This window comes from Amblyomma maculatum, chromosome 6 (assembly GCF_055883805.1).
Source record: "Amblyomma maculatum isolate TAMU_Amacu chromosome 6, ASM5588380v1, whole genome shotgun sequence".
Taxonomy (NCBI): Eukaryota; Metazoa; Arthropoda; class Arachnida; order Ixodida; family Ixodidae; genus Amblyomma; species Amblyomma maculatum.
Genome location: NC_139349.1, coordinates 55,357,161 through 55,377,960, shown reverse-complemented (window position 1 = coordinate 55,377,960; position 20,800 = coordinate 55,357,161). Strand labels below are relative to the sequence as shown.

The window sequence follows — 20,800 nt, the reverse complement described above, 5'->3', positions numbered from 1 at the left end:
GTGGAAAATATTCTTGAGAACTCCACTATAGCACTCTTTTTACCATTATACAGCATGAGTTGCATGCATATCTGGCATGTATGAGAATGGTAAAATTGCGCTCAGGGTATAGTAAATGAAGTGACGTCACTTCATCACTTTTAAGTCGAAAGCCTTTCTCGGCTCATGGAAAGAAATACCGTGCGCTAGATCTGTCTTATTCCTGGAGATTCTACGAGATTAGTTCTTGTCTAGCGTTCCTGCCATCTGCAATGCCACACTTGAACACGCACCAACGAATGTCACACGACAGGAGCGATGGTGTACCATCCAAACTAACACCTGCTGGAGAAAGTGTGACAGATATGGCGCCTTTCCTCTTATTTAAACCAATTATAATTATATGTAGCACTGCAACAGATGCCGATAAGAGGCAAACGATGAGAGGAAAAGGATAGGAGAGGAAGGATAGGCTTTTGCCACTCTCCTCTTAAAAGACATCTAAGAGACCCTCTAATTTTTAAACCATTTTGACCACTGTCTCTCATTATTTCTTGAAAAGGAAAAGGCTGAAAATTAGTACAAATAACTGTCTCTCATTATTTCTTGAAAAGAAAAAGGCTGAAAATTAGTACAAATAACTTTGTAAAAGGCTTCAAACTGGGTATCTGTTTATACATCAGTCTTTTCAACATACTATAACAACTATAACATACTATAACATACTATACTATAACATACTATAACATACAATACTTGCGTTATCGGACAAAGAGCTTGCGTTCCTGGCAATGCGTAAAAAGTGATAATTGGCTTTGGTTTCGGCATGCGCATTGCATCTGTTTTATCTGTTTTTCTGTCACGCATCAAGGCATGTATATATGCTTGCTAACTTCTGGAATTAAATCAGTTGTCAGTCAGCGCTGTGTTTGTGTCCTTCTATCTTCGTCCTCGTCCTTCGCGCTGTTATTCCAAAAAAAAATACTATAACAAACCTTGCATTACAATTTATAATTGCTTCAACGAGTATTATGAGGCAGCTGAATATGAAAAGGGTGAAAAAGGTGAAAATTTTTTTCAATTTTATCTTTTTCCTGCCAACATGATCCATGTTAAACTGTACTCTCTTTTAAATATGCATAGAACGGCAAGCAGGCCTATGAGCAAAAACTAAAAATAAGCTGAATTGTTCGTTCTATCGTTCAGTATTCAGCAGGATAAATTATGGTACATGAGTGCACTATTGTCCACTTGCCGACATTAGAAGCTAGCGGGACAGATGTGTCCTTCATATAAAGGTTAATAGCAGCAGCCAGCACGCATTGTCGTTTTCCTTTTATTGTTATCTACCCTGAGATGGTTCAAGTAAGTTCCTGTCCTAAATGTGCTGGAATTATTTCAGCATGACACTGGGGCCATTGTAGCCATGGGTTGGTCGAACGTGGAGAGCCTGGTCGTTGTTCAACGGGACGGTGCCATCACTGAGTACACCTTGCAGGGCAGAGTACAGGCAACTTTCACCATGGGTCAGGTGAGGATCATAGTGTCGGAAATTATTACACCACTGCAGACACAGACGGTCATAATGATTCTATTGTGCAGCCGCATTCATTCAGAAATGAACGTAGGAGGCGTACTAGTCATCTCTGAAATGCTCACAGCAGTGGCATGCATCATTATTGCAACTGCGCGCAAGCCATTTCGTAAAAGAAAAGTAGAGTGGTCTTTTCAGTTTCCCAGAGAGAGATTCTTGTTAACGAGGTGTGGCTAGCTGCTTTTCCTAAATCCGACCATATCTCCATTGAACCTGCAAAGATGTGTGCGTGTTCACAGGAGAAATTCTCTGACAACACGGTGGACTACAATCAGGCATACAGCATCTTTTCTTTCTCCTTTCCTTTTACTTTCTTTTCTGCTGTTGCACTAAAGTTACTTGGCTCTGAATATTTCAGGCTCAAAGAGGACTGAAAACATGGTTTAATTGTGCAGAGTTCAGATTAAAAGAGTTCTCTTGCACGTGCTGCAGGCTGGACAGTAAACACGAGGTTTGAACTGACAACAATCCACCACTCTTCTCTCTATTGCACACTGGTCTATTTGTGCAGATTCCCAAGGATGCTGGTGTTTTGGAAGCCCGAGTGTTTTCTACCAACAAAAGGACTGGCGTAGTTATCCTCACACGATCCTACAAGTTCTTCCTTGTTGAGAACATTGCCAGCTACAAGACGTGGCAGCTCGGGGACATACCTGGTAGGTGACCAGTTTGTGCTATTGCTTTTGTTGTTTCGCAATGTTTCTTGTGGTCTGAGTGTCCGTCCAATTACAACTTTATCATGAAAGTCTCATACCATTTTCGGGCATCAAATGAAAAAATAAAATAGAAGACTAGGCCTGCATATATTCAGTTTTTGGGGTTTGAAGTGACTGACCCATCCCATATGACAAATTTTAGTCATATTTCTCCCAGCATTTAAGATGCCCTGATTGCTCTTGGCAACCGGGTGGTGTACGGCTACATCTGTTTGTATCAAATCTGCTGTTTGAATTGGCAAAAACTTTCTTGAAACAATGTGAACAATTGATATGCTGTAGCATTCATGGGAAGTTCGAGAGCAACATAAAAAAAAAAGAAAAAAAAAATCTTTACACTGTAGTATATGTATCAGTTTGCAGATTCTTTCTTTTTTTCCTCATCTTGAACAGGTTTGGATGCACCCCCCAGTAGTTGGACTGCTATCCTGGATGACTCAAGTACCAAAGTTATCGCTGCCAAAGATGACAAAATTTACATACTGGACCCAAGGAGCAGCACAAGGTGCTCCTTAGAGGTCTGTTTCCAGTTTCCCAGTTATGTTTGTATCCACTTAATAAGCGTGGATTGAAGGGTCTTTCAAAGACCCTTAATTGTAAGAGCCCAAATATGTTTTGTAACTGAGTATTTCAATCTTATTTGCTTTTAGGCGCCACCTATCAAGTCTCCTTTTAATGCTGTGATTGAAATGGCCGTCTCCTTCGACTACAGAAACATTGCTGTCTTTCTGGACAATGGACATCTGTGGGCAGGAACTAGTGACCTAAAGGTGACTTCTAGCACTACATTGCTGTTCTAGCAACAAGCTGTACAGATCCATTCAGATTAGCACATCGTGCATGCAGAAACTGCAAACTGGGCTGTTTGCAGCCTTTCTAGTACAGTGGAGCAAGCTTATTTAGAACTAAAGGTTCCATAAATGTATTCATGCTGTACTGTTTCCAGGCTCATTACTTGCGTTCGAACTAAAACGGAATGCTTCTCCGAGAGCTGAAACTACACCTGAACCCAAAAGGTGTGAACCTGAAGTGAATGCGAAAGAAATCCGGTTTCAACACCCTGATTTTAAGCTATAGCATTAGATGCCTCATTCAGAAAAAAACGACGACAGCCAGTTTATCTTAGTTAGGCCAAATGAGAATTACTATGTGCTTTAGCACTGTTGGCCATGGTTTGACTCTTGCATTGCTTATCTTGATTTTACTTGGTTTGTCCTGATTTTGCATCATTTCAATAGTTTTATTCAAGGTTACATGTCGTATAGCAATGTAGTTCAGGCCATTTTGTCAGCGACAGTTAAACACTTCCCTTAAGGGTGTGATGTTACAGTGTCTTCCATCGATGGCTCCTCTTACAAATACTCAGTTGCGTACATGCATTTTGCTACTCGCTTAAACACTAACCTCTTAATTTGTGCCTGTATTGTCTCACACATACTTATAAAGCCCCACTTTAATCAAGCCATATGAACAGGTTTGTATGGCCTAAGAGTAATTTGTCTAATGCAAGATTCAAGGGCTCCTCAGTGGTCGATTCCCATCTCGGAAGCACTGCCCGAGTTGGTAGCTCCTGCCAGCTCGCTCATGTCACATAGTTTTGTGACATAACACATCCCGCTGACAGATTAGTGCCCGGCCATGTCACCTGCCAATTTCCACCTGCCCCAGCTATCGCATATGCAAGGTTGCACGAAGGGGCAACATGAAGACAGAGACTGACAATATCAGCTAGTGCATGCACACTAAATATGCAGTGTCACTTAAATCTTGTTGGCTGAGAGCTGTGTGACGTCATCGACCGATGCAAGCCAATGCTGGTTCAGTATCCTTCCATCACTTGATTCCCGTCGACTGAGAATGATGTGCTGTCATCAACCAGTGGGGAGCCAGCAGCAGACCCGTACTGTCTTCCTAAAAGTCCTGCCACGGGCATTTTGCAGGTGCACTGATGGTGTGAAATAGCCGAGCATAATGCCGCCACTATGCTCCCCACCAGCTTATCTGCAAAATGGTGGAAGTTGGTAGCTGATATAGGTGTGTCTAGACAACTTCGCATATCAAGTTGAAATGCAACCAGAATGAATTCTGCATATGTCTGCCATAGTGGAAAATCCCTCAAGTTGAACGTGCAACCGCGGAAGAATGTTACTGAAGATGGGAGCCTCAGTGGCCCCACAGGCTCAGCATGTAGGGTGAGCAGCACCGACAGAGGAGGATAAGAAGCAGGCTGCGCGGACTTTAGAACTTAACACTCTCGCATTCTCAGCACATGGTGCAATTCATTGTCGCTTAACTTTCTTTTTCCACGCACAGTACTGTATAACCAACTTAATTTTTTTATATAAATATTATCTTGGGATGCAGTCCATGGCATAAGTAAGCACGTTTTCGCATGTAAAAATAGGCGGAGGCTTGTATGATGAAAATCTCGGGAACTACTGCAAGGTTGAGTGGCAGTCGTTTCATATTTCTTTATTAATAGGTGCGGTGTTTAATGATGGTGCTCTTTCATTCATATTGTTACGTGGTGGCATGACAAGCGATAGAACATGGTGACACAATAAAAACAGAACGACGTGATGACATGACGATGAAATATGCTTTAATGGCCAGCGGGCCTGGCGCGGGGCAGAGCGCCTGCGCCACTGCCCGCTTCTTCATCTTCGTAGCACTACCCGGGGCCACCGAGCGATCGTCTCGATCGATTGCTAGAAATCCATTGCATGAAGTGACGATGAACACAGACACAGGATTAGGACATGAAACGCTGGACATTACAGTGAACGCGAAGATGGGATGAATGCCGTCAACTACTCGCGACAGAAAGCAGCGGCCACGATCAGTTAGTAGTTCACGAGGGGCACCGTGATGTAGAGTCACGTTTTCTAGGATGAAGTCAGCGACGTCTGTGGTGCAGCTGGTCAGGATGGCTCTGGTAATAGCATACCGCGTAGCATAATCGGTGGCGACGGCGATCCATTTGTTCCCTCAGGCGGAAACTGGAAAGGGCCCAAGAAGGTCAACACCTACACGGGAAAACAGGTCAGTGGGTATGGGGATTGGCTGCAATTGGCCTGAAGGCAAAATTGTGGGCTTCTTTCGACGCTGACACAATTCACAATATTCTGATGTGGTCCTTGCATGCACCTTAAAGAGAGGCTTCTCCTTTGAAGGCTTCTCAAATCACCCCTCCATTCAAGTAACGAAGGAGTAATCTGCTTTAGGGCAGATTCTACATTTAAAGGAGAGAACAAACTTCTGGAATTGATTCACTAGCCTGAGGCTAGCACTCGTTGGTATGTACTGTGCACTGTCATTTGCTTTTATTTTGCATGTTTCCAATGCTTTGGCTCAGTGGGTTCTTAAAATTTTAACTTGTGGCGTTTCTATTGAAACCCTTTTTTTTTTTTCTCAGACACCTTATTGCGAGATAGATACCAAGGCAAAGTCTCGGCCCAAGCAACTGTTGTGGTGAGTCAGTATTATGAATTTTTTTATGACCCGCTGAATAAAGCTTAGAGCAAGCCACAGCTTTTATACTAGATAACTTCTACTGGAGTCAGTAAATACTTCTCTAGGCTGGACATGTATGCACAGTCCGGAACTTCGAATATTCATGCTGGAACCTACGTTGGTTATGTAGTCAAGGACTATGCTGATCATGTGCACTGTTTTGTGATGATACTACTAAAAGCAAGGCATTATGCAAGGTTGAATAAACACAGAAGATGCTCTTTTTTTTTTTTTTTCGGAAGGCAGTGTTTGTTCACAATTCTTTACAAAATGAGCTCACAGCTGCTTTTGGGAGTGGGCCACACCTAGCACTGATTTTTTTGCTTCAGGGGAATTCAGCGCCCCTCATGTTGCAAACAAGATGGCTTTTTTTGCCATATAGCGAATGCAATAAATAATATTTTTCGATTAGCATTCTGATATTGCTATTTTCACCAAATACGATACTGCAAAATTTTTCCTATGCCTGTAAAAATTAACTGCTAGTATTTTACGCTGAAAAACTAAAATACTATCTCCCTGGGGGCATGGTTATACTATTTAGGTTCAGGAATGATTGTTTTTGATGGAAACGAAGGAAAGTGGCATCAAAACGGGTTAATTGAACATTAATGTAGTAACAAGTAATTTAGCGCTTATATCAATGGCTCAGATGTATTGCACCTGGCTCATTGCAATTGGCTCAGCTATATTGCAGTTGCATCTGATGCCTTGAAAGTGGGCTGCATGGAAATGTTGTGATTACCTTTGCATTGAAACTACACTGTGGCAATGCATTTTTCGCCTTTGTAGGTGTGGTCGGAGAGCAGTCATCGGGCATTGGAACAACATCGTCTTTGTTGTTGGCATGGACAGGGACTTCATAAAATATCCTTTGTCTGGCATTTAGATTGTGAGGTGGGGTGGGGGAACCATCTTGGTACACCATGTTTTATTTTTTCTTGATAATGTCACCAAATCTATTTTCTTATAGCGTTAGCCTAGTGAGCACACTTCACAGTGAGCCTAGTCCAGTTGCACAGAATCTTGTGATGGCAGTTATTTGTGGCCAATGTATTGAAAACTTGTGCAGAGGTGACTTGTTTGTTGTGCAGAGATAGTTTGTTATACTGCTTTGGACCAACTTTGGGGCTCTGGCATTCAGCTGCTGTGCATGAGTTTGCAGGATTAGTCTCGGCTGCATTGGTCACACCGCACTGAAAACAAAATGCAAAAACTCTTGTGCGCCAAGGCTTCGGTTCACGTTAAAGAACCTCGTGAGGGTAGAACTAATTGAGGGTTCTGTGCTGGGACGTGTGCCTTAACCCACATTGCAGCATTGTCGTGCACAAATCCCCTCTTTTTTTTCTTGACTGCTGTGCACTTACACTTTCGACACTTCAGTATATTTGGTCCAGGAACTGGATGGCGCCCGCATCATTGGCAACTTCAGCCATGAACTGTTGCAGAAGGTTCCAGGTAATAACCTCTGTTGCGTTTATTGCTTAGGGGAGCAAGCGTAATCAGGTCTGCCTCTGTGGCACAGGCCAACTGCTTTTTACTTACTTATTTATCTAGGGTTTGCATTAAGAAGTTTTTTGAAAATATGCTTTCTTTCTTAAATAATGTGTAATGCACATATTTTTTCCTTTCCCTTTCAGACGTTGTAACAGACGTGTTCAGAATCGGCTCCATCAAGCCTGGGGCGCTCCTTGTCGAGGCATCAGTAGAATTTGAGGTTTGCGCTTCTTTTTTTTTGCTGAGGCACAGTTTCTGCTACGATGTATTTTCACACCAGTGTGTATTACGCTTTTAAGGATGCAGCTACAAAGGCACAAGCATCCAAGCAACAAAAATGCGAGTGAGAGTCAGCACACACAACTTCAGAAGTACCAGGAGCTTCATCTAAAGATTCATCATTGCTAATTAGCATTAATTGGCAGTGTACAGTTACAGAGCAGACAAGGTGACCTTCTGCTTGCTTTCATAATGCTGCCATTGTAGAAGGTATTCTTTTGCATTAGTAATTAGTTACCTTCATGCCAAGCACATTCAATAACTAAGATGCATGCTCATGGTCATATAAGAGGCCCATTACTTTTTGAAGTTTAATTGGAAATAAAGTTAATGAAAAGGCATCATCATCATCATCATCATCATCTTTATTTACACTGTGAGGTACATGTACATGGATTATTAGTATTACAGAAGGAGGTCCCGAAGTATAAACTGTCCGGGGGACCTCCTATGACAGAATGGATAAGATTAGCAGGTAATATACTAGGCAGTGAAAAGAAGAATATACAGGCGTGCAGAGAAAAACTATAATAGAATACTAACAAGAAACAGTGCAAATAAATTCTAAATAAACAGGAACTTCAAACAAAAAATGCACAAATTACAGAAATTAGCGCATTATTGGTACAAGAATAAATAAAATGTAAACACGGAAACTATGATCCAGACAAAACATCTTTAGTCGGTGGAACAAAACAAGGTAGAAAATAAATATGTCTTTAATGAACGATGAAATGAATGAATAGTACGCTGTGCTTTAATTTCAGGAGGCAGTGAATTCCAAACAGATATGCCTGAGAAGTATGCAGTTTGTTTCCCATAAATGGTCCTGATTTTCGGTAGTAGTAGATTATGCTGTTCAGCAAATCTGGTGTTATTTTTGTTAAAAAGCTTGGATGACTCAAAACCACTAAGGACGACATGTTTATTACGCGTTTTGAAGATGATTGATGCCAACCTAAAATTAAGCTGAAGCGACAATGGCAGTATGTTAAGTGTGCGATAATAATTGAAAACGGATGCACGGTAAGGGCTGAAGGTAAGTATGCGGAGTGCTTGATTTTGAAGGTGGCGAACACATGAAAGGTGAGTGTTGTATGTGTTACCCCATGATGATATGCAATTCGAAAGGTGGCTATGTATGAAGGAGAAATACAACATGCGAAGTGTAGGTAGGTCAAAGTAATGTTGGGCTTTAATTATTACGTGAATACCGAAGGCTGCTTTAGATTTAATGAATTTGGTATGCTGATGAAACTTTAGTTTATTATCTAGGACGACACCAAGAAATGTAGTAGATTCTGACGGGTAAATTGTGTCCGTGCCTAAATGTACCTGAAGAGCAGGAACTGCCTCTTTATTGCGTGAGTGAAAAATCATAAAGGTGGTCTTTTTTGGATTAATTAGGAGATGGTTATTTTGGCACCAAAGGTGAATCGTTCAAATTGGCGGTTACAACAGAAACATCGCTAGCGTGAGAAAAAATGGTAGTATCGTCAGCGTAAAGAATTGAACTAGAGTAGTTGAGGCATTTTGGCAAGTCATTAATATAGATAAGAAAGAGAAGAGGGCCTAAAATGGATCCCTGTGGAACACCGCGGTTAATTAGCTTAGGGTCAGAAAATGTGCCACTGAATTCCACAACTTGAAGTCGGTCAGTGAGATAGCTACGTATTAGTTTAAGCGCAGGACCAGAAACACCAAGGCATTCTAATTTTTGAAAGAGAATGTTATGGGTAATTGTGTCGAATGCTTTTGTGAAATCTATAAAAAGGGCGCCAACAAAGTAACCACGATCAAGGGAATGTTTAATTTTGTCAGTGAATTCTATTAATGCAAGTTCGGTGGAGTAGTTCGGACGAAATCCAAATTGGTGTGGAGTTAAGAGATCGAATTTAAGAAGATAATTTGTTAGCCGAATGACAATTAGTTTTTCAATCAGTTTACTGAAAAACGGTAGTATAGTAATGGGACGGTAGTTGGTTATTATACTGCGGTCGCCTTTTTTGAAAACTGGTACCACTTTTCCTCGTTTCAGCTGATTAGGAAAACTACCAGTTATAAACATTGAGTTAATTAAGTGAGCCAAAACAGGTGAAATGTCCTCGGCAATAAGCTTCATTTTAGCTGGGACGATCCCATCTATCCCGGGGCCTGTATTTTTTAATTGCCTAATGGTTAAAAGTACTTCGTTAGCAGAAGTTGGGTATAAAAAGAAAGAATGGGGGTACGGGTACACACTGGTGACTGTGAGTTAACGACAGCTGTGTCAGAACTGAAGATACGATTAAAAGCATTGGCGATATCTATAGCATTTGAGAAAGTGTCGATTCCATCGCTAAGGTTAGTCATGGTAGGTTCACGGGCAGCCAGATTTAAGCACTCTTTAATTAGTTCCCAGTTTTTACGCGTGTTGTTTCCATTAGCTTTAATTTTGTTTTGGTAATAAGTACGCTTGGCAGTCTTAAGCACAGCTGTTAGAGTGTGACAATACTTTTTGAAGCGGTTACGAAGTGCGAGGTTAAATGGCTGCTTTTTAAGTTTTTTCCTAAGATTATCTTTTTTGCGAATGGAATGCAATAACCCTCCCGTAATCCATGGATTTCGAGGCACGGAGAATTTCTTCTCCTGATTAAAAGTCGTTGTAGAAGAGCTAAGGCATTCTGTTAATAAACTGATGAACTTGTCAAACGCTGCATTAGGACAACTTTCATTCAGGACGTGGCTCCAGTCTGCGAGAGTTATATTCTGAGCAACTTTGATGTTATCAAGTGACTGTCTCGTAAGGAATGTTTCTTTAATGTTCCGAACACCATTTAGTATAAGAAAAATAGGAAAATGATCAGTTAAATGAGTATCAACCACTCCAGCAATATGAGATGAAATAATGTTCGTTAGAATGTGGTCGATAAGTGTGGTTGAGCCGCCTGGAATAATGCGCGTAGGTGAACTGATAAGTGATTGTAGACCATGACCAAGGAAACAGTTGTTATAATTCACGCTGTAGACGTCATTTTCGTCAATAATGTTTATGTTGATGTCTCCCATAATGATAATGTTTTTGTTTTCGTGATTTAGCATGGTAAGTATTCGGTCAAGCTCAGAGCAGAAATCAGAATAGGATGAGGAAGGAGAGCGATATACTGTTCCGATTATTGTGTTCCTGTTGGAAAGGAATGGTTTGTAAACTTCTATCCAAACCGATTCACAACTGTCAGTGGAAAATACAACGTCATGCCGGCGATGATATGTTAGATAACTAGAAATGAAAATGGCAGACCCACCATAACGGCTATCATGGCGATGGGCGTATTCTTCTCGGTAATTTTGAATATGAAAGAGTTTATCAGTAGTGGGCGAGAGCCAGGTTTCAGAAAGACATATAAGAGAAAATGCATGATCAGTAAGCGTTAAGAAATTTATTAAATCATCGTAATGACAGGGAAGGCTGCGTATGTTCAGATGGATAATAGATTCCGAAGAAGGAGCGGCGTCACGAAGAAGTGATTTGAATTCTTCGAGAGAATAAGATGCCGTAGTTAAGGGATGAAAAGCTAGATAGATTAGGTGAAGATAGAAAGGTCACTGTGGCTGGATATGCGAAAAACGTGACTATCTGCTGTCTTTCGGGCCTTGATCCGGCAGTTGTCCACCCAGACAAACTTCCAGTCTTTCTCTTTCTTTAGTTCACGTGCTTTTGCCAGCAATCGTTTGTTGTGAGGGGTCAGGTGGTCGTTAATAAAGATAGGGTTGCTCAGTTCAGCGCTGAATCCGAGAGATTGTGTGGATAAGCGTGCCTTCTTCGCTTTCGAGGTAAACGCAACCTTTGCTTCTCGTGAACGAAACCTAGCAATTATGTTAGGCTCACCATTATTTCTTGTTGCGACACGGTGTAAAACATCAATGTCAGTCTCTGCAACCGGGCAGCCAACCTCATCACCTATGCGCTGAAGAATCGCGGTGCAGCTCTCACCCTGAGTGACTGGTACTCCTTTGATTTCGACGTTGTTCTGCCGAGAGTACTGCTCGAGCTCAGAAACTCGTTGCGTGAGCTGCTCGTTTTTGTCAGCCAAATCTTTGTTTTCATTTATGAGAGCCTCTTGTTGTTGCTTCATAGTTTTGTACTGGTCATTGAAAAGGGTGAGACTGCTACGCAATGCCTCAACTTCCTTGCGTAGTTCATCTACGTCTTTGGCAAGTTCCGCATTTGTGGGCATTTTCAATCACAGAAGTATGTACAATAGGCAGCAAATGGCACGGCAGCAAAAAGAGGAACATGGTTTGAAAATGCGGTTGTAACAAACCTGTGTGGAATGACAGGATGCAGTTAGAGCGTTGCCTCTCTGCCGCATCCACTGCTGCCTAGTGAAGGCTTTCCGGGGGGTGTCTCGGCTTTAAATAGCTCAGGCGGTGTGGTAGCGGTGGCGCTCGGTGTCCGTGATGATGTCGGCGATGCGGGTCCAGAGGAATCGGGAAGGGGGGCACATGCGCACCGCGTCCGATGATCCGGCGGCACGTGGACTGCTTTTGGCTATGACGGGGGGTTCTCGTACAAAACCTGTGTGGAATGACAGGATGCAGTTAGAGCGTTGCCTCTCTGCCGCATCCACTGCTGCCTAGTGAAGCCTAGTGAGTACCATTACTAAAAAACTGCATTGTTTTTTGTCTCCAATGATAAGTAGATATTAATAAGTTGGTTGTTAAATAACTGCACTCTGTTCTGTCTTCAGTGCAGTACTGACTGTTTGCAGTATAATGAAAATTAAGTTTGATTTGCTTGGTATATACATATGGCATTGCTAAAAGATATAATTGCTATTGAGAAGTGGCTAAGTTTTAAAAGCATTAGTGATGTCTCTTGACTGGCTTTACAAGGACTCAGCAGCATATGCTGGAAGGTCCACCACGTGATAATGCCATATTGGGGGTGGTATATTCCGCCTCAGACATGTGCATGTAAGTAACTGCTTGCTTATTGCTGATCATCTAACACCTGAGAGACTTTTGAGGAATAATGAATAAATAAATGTCTATCAATTATGCCAATCTTAAGGCAAGAACGTGTTTTGCTAGCTGCAATCTAGTGAACTTGGTTGCACTTGGTGACAGGGCTTCTAGTCCTCTCATTCCTTGGCAGTTGTGGTCATTGAAGGACTTCTTCTTTGTCAGAAAAAAAGCTACAAGGCTGATGAGTATTTGAGGACAGTCATGGAGAACAATGAACTGGAAGTGGCTGTGCAGCAGTGCATTGATGCTGCCGCACATGAGTACCAGCCCAAGACACAGAAGAAGTTACTCAGGGTAAGCTGTCTTCTTTTCAGTAGCTCTGTTAATTGCACAAGCTCGAAGCCGTACAGGACTATTAACACATGCTGTTCTGCAATTGTTCCAAGCTGCCTCGTTATGGTGGCTCGATGGTTAGGGCATTTGACTTCTTAGGCTGATGGTGTTTGGTGCAATTCGATGGAGGCAAACTGCAAGGTTCCTGCGCAATGTCGATGCATATCAAAGAAACCTAGGTAATTGAAATTAATCCGGAGCCCTCCACTACGCCATCCCTCATGGTCCATGTCGCTGTGGGATGTTAAAATCCATAATACTACCATTATACCAGCCGTTCTAAGCAAAAAATGTATAGGTGTGCTGAAGGGAGTGTATGTAGAAATACTGCAATGACAAAGCATAGGCTCTGAATTTGGATTGTTCCTGTGTGCATATGCACTGAAAAAGTAGCCAAAGAGATATTACAGTTGAACCCAAATATGTATAACAAACCTGGATAAAGCAAATTATGCCATGTAACGAACACTCAAAGTTCTAACATTTCGCATGTAAAATTATTTTTTTTAACAAACTAAACATTAGATATAGCGAACTCTGAGCATGCGCGATTGGTCACCAAACGCCCGCCAATGCGCTTCTGGGTCTGCTCCGGGTAGCCCCTGGGCTACCGCGGTACTTGCCAGTGCTTCCATGAAACGATGCTCTTGGGACTGTAGGAAGAACTAAAAAAAATGAATGGGCCTGCCAAAGGAAGGAGGAGGAGGAAAAAACTTTATTTAATTAAAATAATGTAGACACACTCCCAGGAGGACCCCTTAGTCCAGGAGCCCTCTGGCTGTTCCTTCTAGCTTAGCTCACTCGACCAGTTGTAACTGATCTGCGGGTTGCGTTTCTAAAAGGGTGGCCTTCCAGGAAGAGGGGGTGGGATTTTTGATGGGAGGAAGGCGGATGAGATGTGGGCATTCTCATAAGTAATGGTAGAGTGTGGGTGGGGTGGCATTGCATGTGGTACAATATGGTGGGAGTCCGTGGGGTGAAAGATGTGGGTAAATTGAGGAGATGGGAACGAACGTGTCTGGAGTTGTCGCCAGTACGTGCTGTTGATGTAAGAAAGTGTGTGATGTGGTGGCGGTTACGTGGTACGGCAACGACGATAGTGTTGAACGATTGTAGTGTAGTCAAGAGGTTCGATGAGGGTGTATAATGAAGGTTTGGGGGGGGCCATCCACCGGCGCCCGGAAGCTGAGTTCTCGGGCAAACGCATGATACCCAGGTGCCCATGTGATGGTGATGGGATTGGGAGGGGAAGGTGGAGTAGATAATATTCTAGTGGATGAGTGTGGAAGGGTTCCTCGCAGGAGATATCGTTATGCTGTTTGGGAGTCTGTGCATATCATGGTAGGCTGATTCTGCAACTGACTGACGTGTGCAATAGCGAGTGTAATGGCCAGGCATTCGGCCTCGGCGGTGCTAGTGCATTGGATGGAGGCGGCATTGAACGTTGAGCGGTGAATGTCCGTGAACACGGCAGTGCAGATGTGAGGATTGTCTGGATTACGTGAAGCATCCTTGTAGATGATGTCCTGGCGTTCAGACTACTGCTTAGAAAAATATGAGGCACGGGCTGCGCGACAGCCTTTGTGGTGTTCGGGATCCATATTTCAAGGGAGGGGTTCGAGCTCGAGGAGGCCCCACAGATGTGGGGGGATGGCTATATGAGTGTGAGGTGAGGGATCAGGGGTATTGTAGCTCATTGAGCGCAGGAAATGAGTGCCTGTAGGTGTTGTGCGGAGTCGGCGTTGTTGGCTGGAGAGGTTCGCCTCTATAATCTCTTCAACATTGTTATGCATGCCTAATTGAAGAAACTGAATCGTACTCGTATGACGAGGTAAATGGAGGGCAACTTTAACGGCTGAGAGGTGTAGGACGTTAAGTTTATTGAGTTGGGTTTTGGTGACGTGGTGGTAGGAAAGGTTGTAGGCTAGTCGACTAACGATGAGGGTGTCTACAAGTCTTAAAGTATCCTTTTCCTTGAGGCCGTTAAAGGGAGTGGTGTTAAATTCCGTGCCTTCTGCGAGCTTCGCTCTGCAGCATTTATACTCAGAAGCTGCCTACCACGTGATCAAGTATGTGTGAACAGCTTCGAACCAATCATGCCTCGGATGACTGGAGAAGAGGAAGGCAGCATTTTGCGCACTGCGTCGGCCGCACCCACCATGCTATCTTTGTGTTTGCGACATTGCGGGCTGCTGTGCTGCTCATACGACTTCGGCCGTAACTACGTTGTCGGTGTTTCTGCAAGATGACGACAAAGCAATGGCAAGCTCTGCCGCTTTACGACAAGCTTGAGATAATTCGCTTTGTTGAGCGTGGCAAAAAAAAGTCTAACGTTGCAATTTTGCAGTACATCTTAAAATTTCAAGGATCACATTGAGCACCATCCTGAAAAACAAGTCCGCCATCAGAGACAATGCACAGGACCGCTCAAAAGCTGATGGCTGTTGCCTCTGCAAGTCGGCTTACGACAAAGTAGAAAAAGCCATACCAGTGGTTTTTGGACATCCACACACGGAATCTGCCAGTCTCCGGCCCCATGCTGCAACAGAAGGCAAAAGATTTCACCGGCATCCTGGACGTCGAGGGTTTTACGGCTGGAAGTGGTTGGCTCCAAAGATTTAAGGGTTGCTACCTTATTGCCGGAAAATCGGTAGTAGGTGAGAGCCATGCTGTGGATGCAAAAGGGGCCGAGAAGTGGGTGCAGGACATATGGCGTAGTGTGAAGGAAAGGTACGTGTCATGCAACGTTTTTAATATGGACGAGACTGCTTTGTTTTGGCAGCTACTGCCAAGTAGGACATTGGTGCTTAAAAATGAGAAGTGCCATGGAGGCAAAATAAATAAGGCCTTAGTTACTGTTCTTCTCACGACGAACATGGATGGGTCGCAAAGTTACAACCGCTTGTCATTGGCATGTTAAAGTCTCCGTTGTGTCTGTGAGGGTGCACTTCACTCCCTGTGACACACAAGTCGAATTCAAAGGCGTGGATGAGCAGGACGTTATTTGAGGCTTGGCGGCAGGATTGGGATGAGGAACTTTCAATGAGCGGACGCAAAATTTTCTTCCCCCTCGACAACTGCTCCGCGCACCATTGTGGCATCTTGCTCAAAAACATCAAGCTCTGCTTCTTGCCGCCGAACAGTGGTTTTACAGCCCCTTGATCAAGGAATCGTATGGTCATTCAAGCAAGGCTACTGGAAGTGCATTGTTGAGCTCCTGTTGGTGAAATTTGGGGCGAATGACGAGCTGAAGATAAATTTGCTAGGCGCAATTGAAATGATCAACCGTGCCTGGCAAGATGTGACAAGAGACACAATCCTGAACTGTTTCCACCTTGCTGGATTATATCGGGAAGGTGCGGAAATTATGAGTGCAGTGCAAGGCGACAGCGATATTAACACGCTTTGGGAAGAGCTCACAGATACACCAGATGCTCTGCCAGAAAGGTTGTCTTCAAGGACTTATTGAGTTGACGAAGATGTTGGTGTGACAGCGAGCCCACTGGACTCTGAAATTGTTGTAGAGTGTTGGCATCTAGTACCAGTGCCACCAAGGAGCCACCACCTAAAGATAATCATCCTTGCCCGATGCTGCAAGAAGCCCTTTCTGCTACTGATGTGTTGTGGCAATCAGTTCAGTTCAGTCGTGTCTGACTCTTCGTGACCCTATGGACCATATCACGCCACGCTTTCCGGTCTCTCACTATCTTCCTAACATCACATAACTTCATCTGCAGCACCTCGAGGATGCCATCTAACCATCACGTTCTCTGCCTACCCCTTCTCCGGTGACCCTCAACCTTTCTCAACATCAAATCTTTCTCCAACGACTCCTCTCTTCTCATCAGATGACCAAAGTAGCTAAGCTTTAACTTTAGAATTTGACCCTCCAATGAACAGTCAGGGTTTATGGTCGACAATATCGACTGATTTGATCTTCTGGCAGTCCAAGGAACTCTCAGGAGTCCCCGCCAGCACCACAATTCAAACGCGTCAATTCTTCGGCGGTCAGCCTTCTTCACAGTCCAACTCTCGCATCCATACATCACAACTGGAAAGACCATAGCGCGAGTTATACGGATCTTGGTTGGCAGTCTAATGTCTCTGCTCTTTACTAGGCGATCAAAACTAGCCATGGCTCTCTTTCCCAGAAGCAGGCGTCTCCTAATTTCATGGCTGCAGTCTCCTTCTGGGGTAATCTTGGAGCCCGAGAAGAGAAAATCTGCCACAGCTTCCACTTCTTGTCCCTTGATGCTCCAGGACTTGATAGGGCAAGATGCCATGATCGATCTTTGTCTTTTTAATGTTCAGTTTAAGCCCAAATTTCTCACTCTCTTCTTGTACGCGCATCAGAAGTCTGAGTTCTACTTCACTTTCTGCCATTAAAGTGGTATCATCCGCATATCTGAGGTTGTTGATATGTTTTCCAGCAATCTTCACTCCAGCTGAAGACTCGTCCACACGTTGGGGCGATACTGCGCCAAAATACAGGGAAGTGGGTTAGAGTTTGTCGAGATGATGTCGTGTGTTGAGAACGCAATTATTCTTGACGATGCTAAACGCAATGTTCAGGCGAAAATCACTGCCTACTGCAAATAGATGTAAATTTCTCTGCAATAAATTTCTTTTGGAGTAGAGTATTCATGGTGAGTGGCATGATTTTTCATTTGTTAATTCGGTTTTGATCAACAGTTTTCGAACAAATTATAACGAATTCGATGCCAAAGTTCGTTATGAACAGGTTTAAATAAAGCAAACGACTTCGTATATTGAACAAATCACATTAAATCACGCTGTTCATTATAATCTGGTTTGACTGTGCAGTAGTTTGTTTCTGACTTTTTCTTTTTTGCCATGTGCCACATATATTTAAAACTGGTGCTTGAAGCCATTTTTTTACTTTATAGTCTACCGGACATCCCAACTAAATGTAACATTGTTTTAAGACTGACCGTTGTAAATATTTCAAACAACTTCAGGGCTTGAGAGGCAGGTGACACTAGTAAGTTAAATAACTGAAACTAGCAAGTTCACTTTTTAGATATTGACTTTGGGAAAAAAGACTATATTTAAACATTGTAGATGACCTTCAAAAACAGCTGGCTGAAGTATTTAAATAATGTAGCGTTTACGTCGGATTACTTATGGGCCTTAAAAGGACATGCTAAATTTTAAAAATCTTAAACTTGACGGTGGTCCTACTTGAGTGCCTGAAACGCGAATTCACAATGCAGTGAGGTATGGAAAGGGAAAACGATGGAGGTAACGTTAAGAAGAGACCGGAAGCGTGCAGAATAGTAATAGAGTCGAACGATGAGCTAGTTGGTCACACATCTCTTGGAAGAAGGCAGCAGGAAGGAAGGCAGAAGGAAGAAGGCAGATGCCTCAGATTAGAGAGCACGCTAAGGCAATATCGGACAAGTCTAGCACAAATCTGGCTGTGCACTGCAAAGACTGCGTTGATTGTAGAGACCAAAAATGTCCGGCTGACCTTCACAATGTTAAGGTTATGAGAAGGGTGAAGGACAAGTTAGGCGGAAAGATTTATGAAGCATATGCAATCTATGACTTAGGAGACCAATGTGTTGGCATGCCATTGGTGGTTTTGTTGAAAAAGGAAGTAGAATTTTTGCACAAACCGGCAGGATGTTAACGACAAGAAAGAAGTTGGCTGCAGATGTAAAGTGAAGGAAGAAGTGAAAGATTTGAAGAAGATGTGCGGTTTCCAGTTAAAATAGTTGTCAGTGCAGCGTAGTCCTTGTGTGCGTGTGTGTGCCTCTTGTGCTTTGTGTTGGTGTTACCTGCTCTGCTGCCTTCTTCCAAGAGACGTGCAGAATAGGTTAGGAAATAAATGCAAATCGATGATGATCTGATCAAACTCAAAAAGGCAAAATAGGCATGGGCAGGGCATGTAGTGCGAAAAGATGATAAACGATGGTTGCTAAGGGTAACCACTTGTTTTCCAAGGGAAGGCAAGCTTAGAAGGGACTGGCAGAAAGTCAGGTGGGCAGATGAGATTTGGAAGTTTGCTGGAATAAGATGGCCACAGCTGGCTCAACACCGAGGTAAAATGAGGGATATGGGAACACGAATTTGCCCTCCAGTGTGTGTAGTCTGGCTGCTGCTGCTGATGATGATGATTACTGGGATTTTAGCACGTGGTAAAGAACTCCTGGCGGTCAAAATTAATCCCCGAGTCCTCCACTGTCGCATGCTTCACTTCCCACGGGACATCTGCTTTGGCATATTAAATCCATCAGTTGTGAGCTTGGGCACTTGTCGTTTTCACAAAGACATGAAGCTCTTGCGGACAACTTTCTGCAGGCTTCAGGGAGTGACATCCAGCGAAACTGAAGCCAGCTTCAGACTGACACCCAATGTCTGCCCACCGCTGGTGCCATTCAGTACAGTCATTTTCACTGAATTTCTCATGATGGAGTGAAGTAGGTGGCATTAATAGCAGAAACTTGATGTGTCAGATGATTGCGCTACAGAGTAGCACTCAGGCATCAGGTTTAAAGCCAGTATATCAACACTGTGATGTCTCAGACCGTTGATTTCCCAGGCAGAGTGCCAGATGCACTAATCTACCTGCTGTTGAGTCTATGCTTCTCCATTCAGCAGTATGTGAACTCTCTCTCTTTAATTTTTTTCATTTCTTTATTTCATTTCATGTTAAATAAGTGTGGTTGGGAAAATATTACTACATAAATAATTAGCTGAAGTTCTGTGAAATTTCTATTACTAGTACTCTTTTCGCTCACGTCTTTTTTGTGAATCTGCTTTCTGATGATACGTTTGTATGATGGGGTGAGCATAACTTTTGTTGTTGCTTCAGTTTTTGGTTTTCACATTTTATTTGTTCCCATCCCTTCTTGGAGCCTGTGACTAAATTTTGGGCTGCGGCACTGGCATAACGGAAATATAGTGCAATAAAAAGCTCCGTTTATGCAGATGCAGCAATTGGTAAAGATGTGGTATCGGCTGAATTGAAATTACATAATATATCCATACTTTTTTTGTTATTTTCACTGGTTGGTCATAAAAATTTACCTTTGAATTTGTTTTACATAAATGTCACAGATAGCTCAAATTAAAGCAAACAGCATGGTGCATATGTGTGTACTGTCCAAGGTAATTTCTGAAATAATTGAACAGTGTTCAAAACACAGTGACACATTCTATGTGGCCTTAAAGTGGTTCTGTTATATAAAAGCCAGCTCATTTATTAGCAGTGCTAGTTCTAACATTGTGATTTTTGCTCGCTTTGCAGGCCGCATTCTTCGGGAAATCATTTGTACAGAGCATGGATCCAAATAGTTTTGTGGAAACCTGTCGGCTGTTGCGAGTTCTGAACGCCGTGAGGGACCATATGGTGGGATTACCTCTGACCTACACGCAGTATCCTTGGTGCTCATTTTTATGTTTCAGTGGTCTTAATTGGCCTGCGTTGTTCACCAAGCAATGCGTTTTGTTGTGGTGTGTGAATATTGAAATTTTCGGGTAAGAATCAAATACGAATATGAATACGAAAGAAGTCCTTTAAATATTGAAGGAAATATCTGGGAGTTAAAAAAACATGGAAAATTAAAAAAGCATTGTTCATGTTTATTTCAGAATTCACATGGTATTTGCAATAAACCTAAATTAAAATTGCGTAGAAGTGTATACCCTGCTGAAAAGTCCAGCATAATTTTCAAACAGGAATTTTCAAATTTCTGTATACCTGTTTTTTTTTTGTACAAGAAGGGCTTACATGAAACTGAATGGAGCTGTCATATCGCTGCTAAATGCAGTAAACGCTAGTCAGGACCACAAAAGAATGTCTGAATTTAACCGAAAGCTCGATTGGGTCCCAAGAAAACTGCCAAAAACCGTTACA

General features: G+C 42.9%; 1 protein-coding gene across 2 annotated transcripts in view; it reads left to right on the top strand.

The window, feature by feature from the left end:
- The window catches only part of Vps16A (vacuolar protein sorting 16), a 37,936-nt gene that overhangs the window by 1,094 nt on the left and 16,042 nt on the right, over nucleotides 1-20,800 (top strand). For both annotated transcript variants that reach the window (XM_084606707.1, XM_084606706.1), the window contains 10 exons: nucleotides 1,382-1,510; nucleotides 2,085-2,229; nucleotides 2,683-2,807; nucleotides 2,940-3,059; nucleotides 5,705-5,760; nucleotides 6,595-6,669; nucleotides 7,166-7,260; nucleotides 7,443-7,519; nucleotides 12,748-12,879; nucleotides 20,192-20,319. In XM_084606707.1, coding sequence (XP_084462833.1) covers nucleotides 1,382-1,510; nucleotides 2,085-2,229; nucleotides 2,683-2,807; nucleotides 2,940-3,059; nucleotides 5,705-5,760; nucleotides 6,595-6,669; nucleotides 7,166-7,260; nucleotides 7,443-7,519; nucleotides 12,748-12,879; nucleotides 20,192-20,319 — 1,082 coding nt within the window. The remainder of the gene's footprint in view (nucleotides 1-1,381; nucleotides 1,511-2,084; nucleotides 2,230-2,682; nucleotides 2,808-2,939; nucleotides 3,060-5,704; nucleotides 5,761-6,594; nucleotides 6,670-7,165; nucleotides 7,261-7,442; nucleotides 7,520-12,747; nucleotides 12,880-20,191; nucleotides 20,320-20,800) is intronic.